General features: G+C 48.4%; 1 protein-coding gene across 1 annotated transcript; it reads right to left on the bottom strand.

Moving 5' to 3' along the window:
* Positions 1 to 6102: 6102 nt before the first annotated feature.
* On the bottom strand, positions 6103 to 12635 carry KLK5 (kallikrein related peptidase 5). The gene is made up of 5 exons (XM_039244840.1): positions 12563 to 12635; positions 10159 to 10429; positions 9180 to 9436; positions 8940 to 9073; positions 6103 to 6258 (listed from the first exon to the last, which is right to left on the bottom strand). Exons 1-5 carry the CDS (start codon positions 12633 to 12635, stop codon positions 6103 to 6105), a joined length of 891 nt encoding a protein of 296 aa, XP_039100771.1.
* Between the last annotated feature and the right edge of the window lie 5999 nt (positions 12636 to 18634).

Genomic DNA, 18634 nt, shown 5'->3' with positions numbered 1-18634 from the left:
GGCGGGTGCCTCTGTGTTTGCTTCTGTTGGCTGGAGCACTGTGTGGTTTCAGGCAAAGGCTCAGGCCTCCTACTCCCTTGATTCATATCCTGGCTCCGCCATGTACCAGCTGCAGAAATTGAGCCAAATTCACCCAACCTGGCTGCCCCTCACTGACTCGTTGAGGGCCTCCCTACTGAGGTTGCTGTCATAACTGAGAGATGAGGCATGCAATGGATGCACCGAGGTGTCAGGCACTCAATAAATGGTTGCTGTTGTCATCATTATCATCATTATGATTACTAATAAAAAGTAACCCACAGCCAGCCTCTCTGTAGCCAACAATTAGATGCTTATCTGATGTGTGGAATGCATGGGGAAGATCCTCCCACCGACAAAACTGGGGCCACTCCCTGACCTCAGTTTCTAGCCAGAATCAACCACCCCAAGAGTAAGGGCACCGGGTGGAGGACGCACCAACTTTCCAAACCACACCCGATGACAGTTTTGGGCCTCAGTCACAGCCTCTCCGAGGAGGTCCTGAGCCAAGTCTGTGCATTTCAGGGGAGTGCACAATCAAGCAAGAATCAGCCACAATTGGGTTAGAAGAAGTCTCTGATTTAACTATTTAGTGATATCGAATAGTATCAAAAGGTGGCCACAGTGAATGGAGACACACAAAGTGGACACAGCTTTCCCAGCCCCACTGAGGGGCTCAGCCTCAGGACACTGTTTATGCAAGGTGTGGCTTGACAATTTAACAAGCTTATTTTTTTACTCCCTTTAGACCTTAGGGGCAGAGGTTCAATGTCAAATGCATCATTATCATCACTGTTTGTACAGAATCCTTCTCTTGCCCCCTCTCCCTCTCCCCCTTCCCTTCCTCTCTCTCTCCTTCTATCCCTCCATTTTTTCCTTTCCTCCATCTCTTCTCTCTTCCCACCCCCCCTTGGTCTTACAAAATGTGTAGTGTGGTTCTTACAGGCCTGTAATTTTAATTTATGTAATTGCCATTGGATTATATATCTCATTCTATTCTAATTCACTTTTCAAATAGCACTTTGTTTTAAAGACCCAACTATGTTGCTGTGTTCACACATCTGCCCCATTGCTTCGAACTCCATGATGGGCGTCCACACATTTACTCAACAATCCCCCTAGGGATGGACACACAGTGGCTGCCAACTCCCAGCCACCACAAAGGACACTGCAAGGCACATCCTTGTACGTGTCTCCTTGTGGGTGTGGAAGAATTTCTTTGGGATGTATAGCCAGGAGAGAAATTGCTGAGTCATAGGGTATGTATATACTATATTTAATGAAATAGTGCCAGATCCTTCCTCAGAACTGAAGGTCCCATACTTACCATGGTAGCACTTGAACATTCCAGGATGCCTGTACATCCCAGACAACACTGAACACTGCCCACCCTTCTAATTTTCTCCAGCCCAATTGGTATAAAATGGTATCTCATTGCTGTTCAAATTTACATTTCTCTGATAATGAATGAGTTTGAACATCTCTTATGCACGTCAGCTTTTAGATTCTACTTTTGCAAATTTCCTGTTTATAACTTTTACCCATTTTCCCATAAAGATACCCATCTTTTTTCTTATTAATTCACAGGTGCTTCTTGCATATTATAGATATTAGTCCCTCGTACACTATGAATATTGCAAATGACCTTTAAATTCTTTAAATTTTTTTTCTTTTTCAACGTTTATTCATTTTTGAGAGACAGAGAGAGACAGAGTGTGAACAGGGAAGGGGCAGAGACAGAGAGGGAGACTTAGAATCTGAAGCAGTCTTCAGGCTCTGAGCCATCAGCACAGAGCCCGACATGGGACTGAACTCACAAACCATGAGATCATGACCTGAGCTGAAGTCAGATGCTTAACTAACTGAGCCACCCAGGCACCCCAACCTCTTCTATTCTGATAAATGTCTTAATGGTCCATTTTAGTCTCCTTTTAATTTTGACATAATGAAACTAATCGACATTCTGTTCTATGAACTGTACTTTCCAAGTCTTTTTTTTTTTAATTTTTAAAATGTTTTTTATTTATTTCTAGGAGAGAGAGAGAGACAGCGTGAGCAGAGGAGGGTCAGAGAGAGAGGGAGTCACAGACTCTGAAACAGGCTCCAGGCTCTGGGCTGGCAGTCAGCACAGAGCCCGATGCGGGGCTCGAACCCACGAACCACGAGATCATGACCTAAGTGAAAGTCAGACGCTTAACCGACTAAGCCACCCAGGCGCCCCTGTACTTTCCAAGTCTTAAGAAGTTGTTGTCTATCACAAAGATTTGAAGATAATTTCCTTGATTTTCTTCCTGTTACTTTATATCTTTCACATATTGGCCTTTCGTACATCTGGAGTCCACCTTTGTGTGTGGTGTTAGATAGATATCTAGTTATCTTTTTCTCTACACATTGAGCCAGTTTTCCTGAGACCATTTACTAAGCTTACCATCTCCACCCTCTATTAACTTGGATTGCTATTTTATCATATTTTATAACTCCCCATATAATATATAATATTATATTGAGTTCTGAACTCTCTCTTCTGTCTCACTGAGCCATTTGTCTACTCCTGCACTAACACTACACTTTTTTAAATTTAAATTTAATTTTTTTTAAACACTACACTTAAAAAAATACATTATTTTATTTTGCAGCCTATCTTAAAATCTGGCAGGGCAAGAAGCTTATTTCTTGCACCACCACAGCCCTGTTCTCCTTACCACTTACATCACCATGCAGGAAATACACTGGTCCTCTCCACCCTTGAGAGGAACTATTTGCAGACATCTGTTCCCTCCTGGTTCCAAAGCCAGGCTTCACACTGAAAAAGGCACATCCTCATCCAGGAAGAGGGAGTCAAGCCTGCCCAGCAAAATCTGCACAATGTCTTAGCTTAGCTTTTATTCCTAGAACCTTCATTTCTCCCATTAACTCCTCGGTGTCAGCATACCTAACACCAACCAGAGTAGTGCAGCTGCTGGAAGTTTTGTTCTCTCTTGTTTCAAGTTTGGATGTTGGGAGTGTGCGCCTGGAGCAGGGGCTTATGCAAGTCACTAAGTGTGCGGGCTTCCTTTTGCTTCTTGCAGTCGTCTTTATCCTGTGGCTTTTATCCTTGTGGTGCTAAGTGGCTGGCTGATCCACCTCCAGGCATCCCCATTCCAGGCAGGAAGGGGATAAGTTCCAAACATAACAGCCACCCTTTTATCAGCAAAACAAAAACTTCCCAGGGAAACCCACCCACTAGGTTTCAGCTTACATCTTATGCTTAGAACTGGATCACATGGCCACCCACATGCAGAGAGAACATCTTTATCCAGATTACATGCCACCCTGAGTAATAGTTGGGTTTGTGTGGTAATCTAACAACTACATCTCAATTTTGCCCAGGCTGCCTTATGCTAACTCAAGATCACAACACATCAATCGCTGCCTCCTGGCCCACACACCTCCCTTCTGATCTCCCGCTCACACTTGAGCCTAAACCTGACCCAGAATGTTTCCAGGCTTGGCCATCAGGAGGAAGATGCATGGGAACAGGGCAGGGGCTGGGGGAGTCAAGCACACTGCTTCTCCTAAACTTTTCATCATAGCTTTGGCAGATGTTAGATCAGCTTATTATCTTTAAAACTGTTGAAGACAGGTGCCTGGGTGGCTCAGTCAGTTGAGCGTCCGACTTCAGTTCAGGTCATGATCTCGTGGCTCATAAATTCAAGCTCCGTGTTGTGCTCTGTGCTGAAAGCTCAGAGCCTGCAGCCTGCTTCAAATTCTGTGTCTTCCTCCCTCTCTCTCTCTCTGCTTCTTTCTGCCCCTCCTCCACTTGCACTCTGTTTTTCTCTTAAAAAGTAAATAATCATTAAAAAAGTTTTAAACTGTTGAAGAAACTACAAACTACCCAATGTCCATTTATAGTAAAAATGAGTAAATCAATTGGAGTACATTTACAGTGTACATTTAAGTATACAGTGCCATAATGAGGAGACGTCCATGACTATAGACAAAAATCTGGGATGAACCACACACATATAAGACTGAGCAAAACAGGCCAAGCACAAGATAATGCACTGTGTGATTTTATTTATATACATTTATTATATTTTTATAAATCTATATAAATAAATTTATATTTATTCATACAAAGTCTATAAGTGGGCAAAACCAATGGATGGTGATAAAAGTCAGGAGGTCACTGCACTTGACAGAGGGTAGTGACTGCAAGGGGGCCCCTAGATCTTCTGGGGTCCTGGTCATATTTTGCTGCTCTATCTTGGTGCTGGTGATAAGGATATCTTCTGTTTTGTGAAAATTCACCAAGTTTATAATACTCATGATAAGGGCACATTTCTGCTTGTATGTTATTCTTCAATGAAAAGTTAATTTTAAAATATTGTCAAAACAAAACAAAATAATAAAATAAAATATTGTTAAAAGGACGCCTATTACAGACACCCGTGGCTGTTTACCACCATTCATTTTTCTCTTCTTTGATAGGAGGATCTTCATTTTATTCAGGGAGCAGTCCCTTTCCCCAAGCCTACACTACTCAGGGGACATTCTGGGTTCAGTCTGGGACAATGTATCCTGTTTGGTGCGAATCAACCATGCTAATCCATTTTCTCTAGTCTGCATTGGTTTAGGAAAAGGCATGTGACCCAATTTTGGCCAATAAGAACGAAGGGAATTCTGCTGGGGTGGTTTCTGGAAAGACGTCACCCTCCTCTAAAAGATACTTGCTGTGGAGGTGCGTGGTGGCTCAGTCGGTTAGGTGTCTGACTTCAGCTTAGGTCATGATCTTGCAGTTTGTGGGTTCGAGCCCCAGTTGGGGCTCTGTGCTGACAGCTCAGTGCCTGGAGCTTCTTCGGATTCTGTGTCTCCCTCTCTCTCTGCCCCTCCCCTGCTCACACTCTGTCTCTGTCTCTGTCTCTCTCTCTCAAAAATAAATAAACATTTAAAAATACATAAAAGATACTCACTGCAGTCATTGATGTTGAGGAACCACATGAAGGAGAACCAAGAGAAGCAGGGAGGGAGAAGTGGAACTGGAGCCCTGACATCCCCCTTACCTGGATTTCTTGGTACACAAGGTTAAAACCTAACTATTTAAGGCCATATGAATTTTTTCCCATTGCCAAGAGCAGATTGACCAACAGCATCATTTTGGAAAATACACTCAAGATTGCCCCTAGGCTAGCATTCTGCTCTGTTCTACATTTCCCCCCCTAATATTCCAAATTTGAACTATCTCTGTCACCTGCAATTATGTCAGTATTATTTGCTCCTATTGTGCACCAAGGCACACATCTTGGGCTTGCTTACAAGAGCGCTTGGGGCTGCCAGCTACATTCCTAGGCTCATCTCCCCTTCCCTCGTCTTCAGAACCAGCTTGTAGCATCTTCTCACCTCTCTCTCATTCTGACTGCCTCCCCCCAACTCCTTCCTATAAGGACCCTCTCAACACTCCTCTTTTGCTGTGGTCTGTGATCATTCTATTCATATCACTTACGTGCTTCTCATAGTACATAATTTATTTGTCTATCTCTTTACTGTCTGTCTTCCCCTATAAAAACGGGATCTCTGTGAGGCAGGAATTTGTTTTCTGTTTTGCCTGTTGTGGAATCTCAACATCTGGAAACTTTCTGGCACAAAATACCCACTCAATCAGCATGAGTGGATCTCTGCTTCTTGCAACTCATAGCGGTGTGGACGGGAGAAGTGACTTGTTCCTGGCTGCCCAGTCATTCAGTGAGTGCAGGACACCACACAGAGTCCACTTCTCCTCAGACACTTTATTTCTGGGACCAAATGTGGGTCACAGCTGCAGAGCAGGGACAGCTTCTGTGTCTGAGGAAGAAAGCACCGGGGAGCCTGGGGTGCAGCCCTCACATTGGTCATTCTGGGACCTGTGTCTAGGACCTGAATGGAGAGACAGGGTCAGCCCACTGTTGGGGAAGGGGGACCCTTATTCCAGGAGACTTAGAGGGGCTGGAGAGATTGAGGCTGTTAATTCCTGTTAGGGAACAGGGGTCTGGAGGGAGTGTCATGGTCCCTGCAGGAGTGAGGATCACAGGGAGGGGGGCACACCTGAACGCCCGGTCCTGGGATGCCTCATGAGTTGGACTGGATGGTGTCCTGGATCCACTTGGTGAATTGGCAGAGGTTGGTGTAGACGCCGGGTCTGTTGGGCTGGGCACAGGGAAAGTCTCCCCAGGACACGAGGCCCTGTAGGGAACCATTGCAAACCACAGGCCCCCCTGAATCACCCTGTGGAGGAGAAAGGTGCTCACAGAGAGGTGGAGATGTGGGGAGGTGGAGGGAAGGAGGCATAGGTGAAGAAAGGCCAGGGTGGCAAGAGACCGAGGCACAGAGGTGAAAAAAGTAGAGAGGTGAAGAGACACAAAGAGAGGGAGATGTAGGTGAGAGAGAGAGAGAGAGAATATTAGCATATCACTGTAAATCCAAACTTTAGAAGTTCTGTTCGCCCCTCCCTACCCAACCCCTACCTATGTCTCCCTCACTGGGTCTGTCTGTCCTTATTTCTCTTTCTCTCTTCCAGCCTTTGATCACTGTATTTCTCCTACTGGGCATGCCTTCCTTTCCCTTCCTCACTCTTTGCCTGTCCCCTGACACCAATCCACCTAGGACTTGCACACCTCACCTTTGCAGAGAGGCAGTTCTCGGCCCCTGGACGAGGCTTTCTCATCCTGGGCGCCACCGACACTGGGGCCAGATCATTCCTTGCTGTGGTGGCCGTCCTGTTTATGTAAGGTGTTCAGCAGCAGCCCTGACCTCTATGCATTAGATGCCAGTAACCCCCTCCCTCTCCAGGGGACAGCTGTGACAACCAAAAATATGGATAAGCATTGCCATGTGTCCCCTGGGGCAGAGCCAGGGGCAGGTTGAGAACCACTTCAGTGGGTTGCCTGTGTTTAACTCCCCACAGCTCCAGGAATTGCTCTCCTATAATAATAATAATATCACTGTCATTTCTTATGTGTGTTTACACAAGATATTGGTATCCGGTATAAAGAAATCCAGAGCCTGGCTTCTTTCTTTGTTAGCAGACACTGTTTCAAGGCAAAAGAGCCTGGTTGCCTGTGAGCCTCTAAATGTCAACTTTCTGGCAGATTAATTTTTCTCATTGTATTTTGCTTACTATCCCTGCAGTTTCCTTTGAGAGGCAGTTAGTTCACTGCTCTGAGCTTGGTTCTTTGTGTGTAAAACAGAGCTACTAATAATGGCTAAGTGAATTAGTTAATGAGCTGATGTACATGAACCCGACATAAAGTGGGGCCCTGAGATGAGCTGCTATTATTATTATAGTATTAGTGTTGTTACTTTTTGCTCTGAGTGGCCACACCCTGACCACAGGTTGGTATGAAAAGCTACTTGAGGTCTGCATAATGAAAAACAAAGTGCTAAGCTTGGCTCCAGAAGAGCTACAGTGGTTCTAAATGCTGACATGTGGATTAGATGTGCTTTCTTCCGATAGAAATCCCTCTGCACACTTCCCTCTCCATGTTACGTGGGGACAGAGATGACGTTGGGAAGTTACTGCAGTTGTCAGGTTTGTAAAATTCTTTTTCGGCAGGGGTGGGGGGCAGGGGAGTGAGGGGCTTGCCCAGCTATCAGAATGGGACGAGAGTGCTGTCTGAGGCCACAGCTTACTTGCAAATTGCCAATATTACTGAAGTGTACATCCTGCCAGTAGAGAACACCTTGATTTATATCCCTCTAGAACTGTTGAGGCCCTGAATATGGGGAAAGGTCCTGATCCCTGCAACAGTATAATTTTAATTTCTGTCATCCTCAAAGGATAGAGCATTCATGAGGACATAAAGAAATTCTGTACTGGGGATCAAGGAGTATTTGTTGAACATTGGCCCCCACCCATCTCTCCAGGCTCAACTCCTACTTCACCCTCCCTCAGTCCCCCAAATGTTCTGGCTTTTTCTGGCCTTTGAATCAGTCAGACTCTTCCCTGCTGCAGGACCCTTGCACATGCTTTTCTTACCCTTAGCCTTCGCAAGTCTGGCTCCTTTGTGTCATTCAGCCTCTACCCAACTCTTCGGGGAAGCCCTCTCAACCACTCTTTTATATAAAAAAAATTATTGGGATGCCTGGGTGTCTCAGTCGGCTAAGTGTCTGACTCTTGATTTCTGTTCAGGTCACCATCTCACAGTGGTTTGTGAGATCAAGCCCTCACACTGGGCTCTGTGCTGACAGTGCAGAGCCTGCTTGGATTCTCTTTGCCTCTCTCTCTCTCTCTCTTTCTCAAAATAAATAAATAATAAATAATAAATAAACGTTAAAAATATTTAAGTAATCTCTACACCCAATGTGGGGCTCGAACTCACAACTCCCAGATCTAAGGCCACATGCTCTTCTGATTAAGCCCACCAGATGTCCCCCAAATACCCTTTTATATATTGCCCCTCATCACTTTCTATCATAAAACCATGTCTTATTTTCTACACAGCTCTTATCATTCTCTGAAATTACCCTAGTTATGCAGTTTCTTGACTATTGGGGCTTAAAAAATAATTTTGTTTTTTATTTTATTTTAAGTAATTTCTATGCCCACTGTGGGGCTTGAACTCATGACCCTGAGATCAAGAGTCACATGCTGTACCAACTGAGTCAGCCAGGTGCTCAACCATAGGAGGATTTTTAAAAACTCTTTTGCCCTCCAACAAACTTCCAACAAGTTTGCAATCAAGCCTCCGTATTAAATATACTCTTTTTAGATATTCAGCAGAGGTTTTTGTTTTCCTTCCTCAAGACAGTTTACTAGCCTATGTCAGGAAACTTTCATAGTTTCCTGTGTATGACTCACATATTTCTACTGGACAGGGCTGGGTTCCCGGTACTTAGCAAGGTTTCAGGTTACAAAGTTGGCGCTTGGTGTGTATCTGCTGAGCGAATGCAGAAGTCTCGAGCCTTACCTGGCAGGAGTCTCTGCCAGCCTGGTCACCAGCACAGAACATGGTGGAATCTATCTGTCCCGAATAGGCATCCCTGCACCTGTTGGCACTTAGCACGGTGATGTTCAAGCACTGCAGGACCTTGGGGAATTTAACTGTCAGAGAGATGCAGAGTAGGGTCACAGTGAGCAATGAGCAAGACGGGGAGGGACTGCTCAGGGGCAGGCATGGGTGGGCATCAAGAGAGACCTGGATACTCACTGTTGGGGCTGCTGGTTGTTCCCCAGCCAGACACCATGCATCTGGTTCCAGCAGATGGACACCGGGAGGAGATGTTGATGGGCTTAACATACTGAGTCTCACGGATCTTTCTGTTCAGTTTGATGAGCATGAGGTCATTGGAGTGGCTGGGATGGGAGTAGCCAGGATGCGGGATGGATTTGATCCCCTGGAACAGCTGCTGCCCAGACTCATAAACGGGCGACAGGGAATGGTGGCCGAGACGGATTCTGAAAAATCTAAAGAAGATGGTGGAGATAACCAGCAACCCAGATCCCTATGCCCATAACCAGTTTCAAGCACACCCCAGGTCCAGTCCCATCCCTGACTCCACCCCATCCCATCCCCAGACTGAATCCTTTCCACACACGGAAACCACCTCACGTGCATTCCCAAAATGATCCAACCACCCCAACCTCAAATCCAGCCACCTCCAACATAACTCTAATCCCAACCGTATCCTCAGTCCTACAGCCTTCCCCACGCTCTGCCCCATCCCAATCTCTCTCTTCCAGACCAGCAGCAGATGCACGCCCAGCCGCAAATCCAACCCAGTCCCATCCCTGACCCTAGCCCTAATTCTTCACCCACCCCAAACCATCAACACATACATTCCCAACTCCAAATCTCATTCATAAGGCTAACTCCAACCCCATCTTCAACCCCACAGCTATTTCCAATTCCAACACCGTCTTCATCTTCACTCCATTCCTTCCCAAACTCTGAAGCTACCCTGAATCACATCTCCGTTCCAAACCACTCAGCATATACACTCACCCCAAACCCAACGCACCCCCTACCCCCTGACTACTATCCTCTCTCCAGCCTAAATCCTCTCCATCCATCTCCATCCTTAATTCCATCCCAACTGTACCCCTTCGTCATCCCCGCCGGACCCTCGTTTCCATGCCCCCGCCCCTGCCCCTGCCCTGCCCAGCCTTGCTCTTGGAGCCCCACTCACTGCTTCCGGCAGTGGGCGGCTGTGAGCAGCCACTGCGGATGCACCAGCACGGCCCCACAGTAGAGCTGGTTGGGACGCATCAACAGAGCACCCTGCCAAGGCTGGCCGAGCTTCTCGCAGTCGGTTCCATTCACGATGCGGCTGCTGCTGCCTTCGTCTGCCCTGGTGTCCTCCTGGGCCCCAGCTCCAAGGTCCCGGGTGCTCCCAGAGGGCCGGGAGCCAGCGTCAGTGGGGTTGTCACACGAGGTAACATCGTTTGCAAGAACAGGCTCTAGGGGCAGAAAATGGGCGGGGCTTGGAGTCTGGGCGGAGCTTGAGGACAGGGGGTGGGTCTTAGATCCAAGAGGCGGGGCCAGCCAGAGGTCGTCTGACTTCCGACGGGCGCTTACATCGAGGGGGCCCAGGGCTTTAGAGGCGAAGTCTGGAGTCTAAGGATGAAACCTCTGATGAAGGGCAAGGCTTGGACCTCAAGGACAGAGTCCAGGATCAGGCGGTTTACTAGGCTCTGACTGCACATCAAGATTCCGGGTAGTGGCTAGAACGTAGTGGGCGGGGCCGGGGGGGCCAAGTTGGACGACCCCAGGGGCGGAGCCAGGGCTCAGGGGGTGGACCCTGGGGAACACACGGGTGACCAGGGCTTTAAGGGTAAGGTCTCAGCTCCGGAAGTGGGGTCACGGCTTGGGGGGCGGGGGGGCAGTTGGAGAGGCCAGGGTCTCTGAAGAGCCCAGTAGGGGCTGGGCCCTAGGAGCCGCAGATAGGACCAGAAGTGGAGTCTGGCCAACAGGAGAGAGAGCCATCCAGGTGAGGCTTGGCTTGCGGCGGGTGTGCAGCCCAAGGGGACCCTGACTGCGGATCAAGTCCGGACTAGCAGTGCGGCCGAGAAAAGGGGGCAGAGTCAAGAGTTGGGGGAACAGAACCAGCGAAGTGCTCAGCTAGGGGGCCCCAGGTGGGCCCAGGTGGTGGCAGAGAGCAGGCCTAATATTTTTACTTCCTTTAAAAGAATTTTTTTAATGTTTATTTATTTTTGAGACAGAGACACAGAGGGTAAACGTGGGAAGGGCAGAGAGATAGGGAGACACAGAATCTGACGCGGGCTCCGGGCTCTGAGCTGTCAGCACAGAGCCGGACACAGGGCTCGAATCCACAGACTGCGAGATCACAACCTGACCGGAAGTCGGATACTCCACCAGCTGAGCCATCCAGGTGCCCCGCTGATTTATTTTGTGACTTCTCAAACACGAATGTACCTCCTGAATCCGGCCAATACCATCCCCCCTACAGACAGACACGGATGCCTCACTCTGTCTCCAGTCCTCCATAGTCTGTTTAGTTGTTCATATTCTTGCTGACGACCCAGAGGTGCCAGGCATGGGTGCCGCCTTCATTTACGCACACACTCCAAGAAACACACGTACAATGGCTGTCACAAATAGGCGAGCGCGCATGCCCACACACACACACACACACACACACCGTCTCCACCAGGATGGTCACAGGCACAGCTCCATCTCCTGGTACACACACTTCCCAGGCACACGCACCCAGTGGCCGCCTCACAAGATCTCATGCAGCCACCCTCCCAGTGTCTCAGTGACATGTCTGCATTCATACATCTATGTAGAGACCACCACGTGCACTTCTGCACATGGCACGTTGGCATGGTGACAATATCACACTCAGGAAACCCCGCATGGGACAGCGCAGGTGACCAGGCATCATCCATCTGCACACAGCCACTGCCTCCTAGTGACAGCCACTTCGGCCCACGCCGTCCATTAAGGCAGGGATGGAAACTCCGCCCACACAGCTGTGCGTCACACAGACAGCCCCTTATAAACACAGTCACAAACACACATACATAGAATGTCAAGCAGTCACACAACCTAAGTACAGCCACCCAGTTTTCCTCTCAGCTGCAGTCACATAATCGCAAACGGCTACCTGCAAGTACCTAGCCACACATTTCCATGGTAACGAGCACTTTTGTTACATGCAGTCCAGTGACACAGGGACCAGAGCCCCAGACACCTGCAGTCATATAGTCACACACGTAACGTGCATACTGTCACCCGCACAGACACTGAGCCACTCACGATCCTATCTGCACACACACCCAGTCACACAATCACACACACAGCCTCCACGGTGTGAAGTGATTGTGTGACTGGGTGTGTGTCACACCTGTCACAGCTCGTCACTTGATACGGGAAAAGTACCCCCCCCACACACACACACCGTGGCAGGCACAAGCCACACACAATCGATGGATCACAAATACGGACACCGACTCACAGTCACCCAGTCCTGGAGCCATACCCAGTCACAGAATCTCCCTGAGACAAACACTCCAGTGTCACTCAGAGAGTCAGCCACAGCCCCACCCACACACAGGGGATCTGGTTACCTGTCACCCCCAGGATCAGAGCTGTGATCAGGGCACCGACCATCCACGCCCAGGGGGCTCCTGCTGCAGCCATGGCCACTTGCACCTGCTGGGGAGACAGAGAACAGGGTGGACCAGGTGATTCTGGGAGCCCTTACCCCACCTCCCCTCCTTCCCTGTCCCATTTCCCAGGGCTGAGAGGGACCACAAGGACATTGCCCTCCAATCCCCCAGGAGCTACCGACTTCAGAGGAGCAGACATCCAGCCCTCCCCTGTTGGGCAAGGAGGGAGCATATAGAGAGAGTGGGGAACCGGACATAGACACCTCTCCCTCCCTGTGGTCTTCCTCAGGCCTCACCTGCGTGTCCCCCCAGGTAGGGGGTGGGGAACCCGCTCCCAGCTCAGCCGCAGACTTCTCAGGCCTGCACCCTCCTGCCGCTCCTCCTCCTGGGCTCCCGGCGCCCGGCCTGGGTTATAACCACCCACTGATCCCCGGGGCACATTCCCAGGTAGTGAGGCGCCCCGCCAGGCCTCAGCAATCACTCCTCCTGCCTGTCCCCCACCTCCGCCCCCAGAGCACCCCCCCACCCAGTCCCAAAGCCACTCCCTAATTCCCTGGCCTGTGGGATGGGGAGGGGTCTCTCCAAGGCTGATCCACCTTGGCCTGCAACCCTTGTCCCCCAGCCTCACGTTCCTGCCTCTGACCTGCTCTGGGTGCTCTTCTTGGGGCCAGGAGTTTTCTTTATTTTCCATGACTTTTACTCCTTCCACTTCTCTGTCCCCGCCTTATCTTTTCCCACCTGTGTCTCTGTTTTTTTTCAAACCCTTACAGCCTTCTTCATCTGTTTTTGTGTCCCTCTAAATCTTTCTGAGTCTCTCTCAATGTAAAGCACCCACCGAGTATCTGGTTTTGGGTCTCTCCCCCCAGCTCACATCGCCCCCACCTTAGCATCCCGTCTCTCTGTGTCTCCACGTCTGTCTCTGTCCCTCCCTCTCTTTCTGTGTCTCTAACCCTTGCTCTTTATCTGCCTCTGTGAGTTTCCCTCTTTGTAATGATTCTGAGTGGTGCATATCTTGAACATTCCTTAAAATTCTTATCTTATAGGGGACACCTGGGTGGCTCAGTCGGCTAAGTGTCTGACTTTGGCTCAGGTCATGATCTCACGGTTCGTGGGTTCGAGCCCCGCGTTGGGCTCTGTGCTGACAGCTCAGAGCCTGGAGCCTGCTTCAGATTCTGTGTCTCCCTCTCTCTCTGACCCTCCCCTGCTCACGCTGTCTCTCTCTCTCTCTCAGAAAGAAATAAAACATTAAAAAAATTTTTTTAACTTCTTATCTTATATATTTTTAAAGTTTATTTATTTTGAGAGAGAGAGAGAGCAGGGAAGGGGCAAAGGGAGAGAGAGAGAGAGACAGAGAGAGAGAAAACCCCAAACACACTCAGCTAGGAGCCAGACTTGGGGCTCAATCTCAGGATTGTAAGATCATGACCTGAGACGAAATCGAGAGTCTGTTGCTCAATCAACTGAACCACCAGGTGCCCCCAGAATTGTCACCTGTTTCCTTTACTTCTGTTTTGCTTTTTTTTTTTTTACAGCTTTGAGGTATAATCTGAGTACAATAAACTGTGTATATTTAATGTGTATGATTTGATGAGTTTTGACACATATATACCCAACCGTCACCGCAGACAGTGAGCAAGTCCATCACCCCCTTAGTTTCCTCCTATCCCTTTATGTGCCTGTGATTCTCCGTCTCTGTCCCTCTACACCTCAGGGTCTCTCTATGTATCCTTCCTTCTTGGATATCTCTCTTTGCTCTCTGATTCTATCCTTCTTAATCTCCCTGTTTCTGTCTTGTGCCTACATCATTCTGTCCCTCCGTCTCTCCTTCTCTGTCTGTCTCTCTGTCAATGGCTCTAAGTATCTGTATCTCTGTGTCTTTCTGTCCCTCTGCCTCCCTCACCTTGCATTTTGGAAGCCACTTTGTAAGAGATCCCTCATCCCTCCTCCTGCCCCTCACCCTGGGGGGGGGCCACAGGGCAGAAAAGGGCAGGGATCCAGTCGGCGGTGGGGGGGGGACCTGCAGAGGCCTAGGCTGGGCTGGCACAGCCAGGCGTGGGTGAGAAGGTTGGGCAGGGCCACCTGTTGATGGGAAAAGAGGCCAGGAGAAGGGGTGGGTGGCTCCTGGCCCTGTAGGAAATGGGGCACTGGGTGGGGAGCCCAAGAAGTGGCTTCTCTATCACCAGTCCTGGGTCATCTGGGCTTGTCTTTCCTGATCTTTTCTCCATTTGGTCTCTTCTTTCTGCCTGGCCCCAACTCTCTGCATCTGCCTCTAACATCGTCTCCAAGTCTCTGACCCACTGGGATGTGAGAGCCAAGCACTCACTCAACAGCTCCTTCCTGGGCACCCACTGTGTGCCAGACTGGGGTGAGCTAAGTGGACAAGGAGCTCTGGAGATGGTCCCTTTTGGAACTCGCATTCCTTGAGGGTAATACTAAACTGTACGGCTCACGTCTGTGAGTCTGCCCCTGTGAGCCAGAGGCTTCAGAGACCTTGAGGTTGCTTTCAGTCTATAGGGAGAAAGAAACTATTCTGAAGTTTATTTTGATTATTGCAATTTATATGGCATGTATTAGAGTGACAAATCCAGCAAACTGCTTCTTTCTTAATATTTCAATATTTTAATATTGAATTTCTTTAATATTTCAAGGCTGTCTTACAACCCTTTTAATTCTAGATCTGCCTTTATTTTTTTAAAAAAATTTTTAATGTTTTTTATTTATTTCTTTTTTTTAACATTTTTTTATTTATTTCTAGGAGAAATAGAGAGAGACAGCGTGAGCAGGGGAGGGTCAGAGAGAGAGAGACACAGACTCCGAAACAGACTCCAGGCTCTGAGCCGACAGTCAGCACAGAGCCCGACGCGGGGCTCAAACCCACGAACCGCGAGATCATGACCCAAGCGAAAGTCAGACGCTCAACCGACTAAGCCACCCAGGCGCCCCTTTATTTATTTCTGAGAGAGAGAGAAAGACAGCATGAGCAGGGGAGGGTCAGAGAGAGAGGGAGACACAGAATCTGAAGCAGGCTCCAGGCTCTGAGCTGTCTGCACAGAGCCCGATGTGGGGCTCGAACCCAGGAACCATGAGATCATGACTTGAGCCGAAGCCAGACGTTTAACCGACTGAGCCACCCAGGTGCCCCTTCAAACATTTTAAACTACATTTCTAAAACCAACACATTCAATCTCTTCTGGAAGCCCTTTAAATTTTAGACAGGCATTTAAGTAAATTTATACACCTGTGTAGATCACACTTGTACCTATGATCAACATTATAGTCTCTCAAGTCTTCCAACATTGGACATAAATTTGGTATGACTCCAACTTAAAAACCACAGACAGGGGTGCCTGGGTGGCTCAGTCGATTAAGCATCTGACTTTGGCTCAGGTCATGATCTTGCCATTCTCGAGTTTGAGCTCTGCACTGGGCTCTGTGCTGACAGCTCAGAGCCTGGAGCCTACTTCAGATCCTGTGTCTTCCTCTCTCTGCCCCTCCCCCCCACTCTCTCTCTTTCTCAAAAATAAACATTAGAAAAAAATTTTAAAAACCCAGAGACCAATGGCATATTTCAAGCTGAAGTCAGAAGATTGTCTCTATAACAGGCAAAATTCTCTTAGATGTACAAGCACCTTAACATGCAAAGATTCTGCTTCAAAAAAAGATTCGTGTTAAGCCTCTAAACACGCCCATGCTCAACTTGAAAACATACCAGGATTGGAAGGAGACTACTTGCAGCAGAACAAAGACTGAAACTCTGGCACCAACCCTCTGGAAGTCAAATTCTGGCTTGTCCATCTACTGTCTGTGAGACTTTGGGTAAATCATGGAGCCTCTCTGTCTCAGTTTCTCTATCTGTAAAATCAGATCGATAATGGTACTTAGCTCATGGGCTTGCTATGAAGATTAAGTGAGTTAATATATGAAGTCCTTAGACCAGTGCTTGGGATGTGCTAAGTAAATGTTTATTACTAGTAGTATCCATTAAAGAAAATAATTTTCAGGACGTCTGAGTAGCTCAGTCAGTTAAGTGTCCAAGACTTGAGCTCAGCGGATTTCTCATGGTTTGTGAGATCGAGCCCTTCATCAGGCTTTGCATTGAGTGTGGAGTCTGCTTGAGATTCTCTTCCTCTCTCTGCCCCTCCCCTGCTTGTGTTCTCTGTCTCAAAATAAATAAATAAACATTAAAAAAAAAAAAGGAAGAGAATTCTCTCTCAATTAACTGAAGTTGATTTTGTTCTTCCGGACACCCATTGGCTGGTTCCTCCTGGTGACTCCAGTGCATTTCATGGCCCTGTTTGTCATTTATAACCTTTGGAAGGGATTGGCCAGGGCGGGCCCAGACCATTCACATAATTTAATATTTCCATGTACACATAAAAATGAGCCACTCCCTCCCATCATGTGACTTGACCAACTTTCACGTGGCTTTGGTTTTTAAGACATGCAAGTGTGAGGGGCGCCTGGGTGGCTCAGTCGGTTAAGCATCCGACTTCGGCTCAGGTCATGGTTTCACAGCTCGTAGGTCACGGTCTCATAGCTTGTGGGTTTGAGCCCCACATTGGGCTCTGTGCTGACAGCTCCGAGCCTGGAGCCTGCTTCAGATTCTGTGTCTCCCTTTCTCTCTGTCCCTCCCCTGCTCACACTGTCTCTCAAAAATAAATGAAAACATTAAAAATTTTTTTTTAAAAAGACATGCAAGTGTGCTTTTTCTCTAAATCTGAAGACCGTTGCAACTTGAGGTTTTCTGTTCTTTTAAAAGACTCCCTCTGTCTTTGGACACATAACTCTCTCACTGTAGAATAACATATAATTGACTTTGAACATATCCTATGACGTGATTACTCTGTGTAATAACTTCCAATTTCGTTTTACGCTGTGCTGGGCAAAATAAGGTTGCAGTAAATATTGAAATAGATGAATTGCTGTCTCTGATTCTCCCTCTGTTCCTAAATATCTATCTGCTTGTAGGTCCAGCCCCCATGTAGAGCTCTCTTTTCCCTCTCTCTCTGGGAGCCCCTACCTATCCCACTCACCTCATGGAAGGACATCTGGCTTAGAGGCTGATTTGCCTTCCTCAGAGATGATGCAGAAGGGTTGTAAGAAAAGTTTTCTCTGAGGACAGGGACAGGTCTGGGACTTGAGGGTAGAGGTGTATACAGCAATTAGGGATCATGCATGGTGCACGTTGGTGAGAGAAGCCAGAAAGCATGGAGAAGCCTGGTGTCTGCTCCCCTCATTTCCTGGGGGGACCTACAGTCTCCTCCCCTCTGCCCATTGCTGTCCCTTCAAATGGACCACAGCAAGATATTTCTAGTGCACAGATCTGACCCTGTCCTTTTCTCAAGGCCCTCAGGATCAAGGCCAAGTGCTTCTTCCTGGCACTCAAGGCCAACACTACCTTCCACTGACCCACACTTCCAGCCACACCACTCACTTCTCCTGCCTCAAACCCCGCCTCCCCCATCCTGGGTGATTCGCCATCTCTGGGGCACACCTGATGCTCTCACACCCCCAGGCCTTTACAGGTTGTCTCCTCTATGAGAACGTCACCCACTCAACTCTTTCCATAAAATGACCTCATATTCAGCCTCCTTCTCCAGACCACCCAGCCCCTGCTCAGCCCTCCTCTCTCCCTACACCATCACTTCAACTTCCTCCTTGGCCTCTAGTCTCCTCTCTCTGGTTCATCCCATACAAGGCCCCATTGCTGTCCCTGCTCACAAGCCTTCCATGGCTCCCCACTGCCCTCAGGAAAAAGTCCAATCCTGTCAATCTGGGTCTTAGATCCTTTGGTATCTGGGTGCTGCTCTGCTCTCCCGTCTACACACAGTGACCTCCCAGTCCTCTCCCCTCCCTGCTCTCACTTCTATAAGAGGCATTGAGGGAAGAGAGCCACCATGAAGGCTAGAACCAGGTGGAATACTCACAGATGTCTTCCTGGAGGGGAGGAAAAACCAAACTGGGCTGCAAAAGGGAACTAAGAATATCTGGATTTCAGAGAGGCAGACATGTGATAAAAGCCAAAAAGCA

This window comes from Hyaena hyaena, unplaced genomic scaffold (assembly GCF_003009895.1).
Source record: "Hyaena hyaena isolate Hyena2069 unplaced genomic scaffold, ASM300989v1 scaffold_9, whole genome shotgun sequence".
Classification (NCBI taxonomy): Eukaryota; Metazoa; Chordata; class Mammalia; order Carnivora; family Hyaenidae; genus Hyaena; species Hyaena hyaena.
This window is presented reverse-complemented; position numbering and strand designations above follow the sequence as displayed.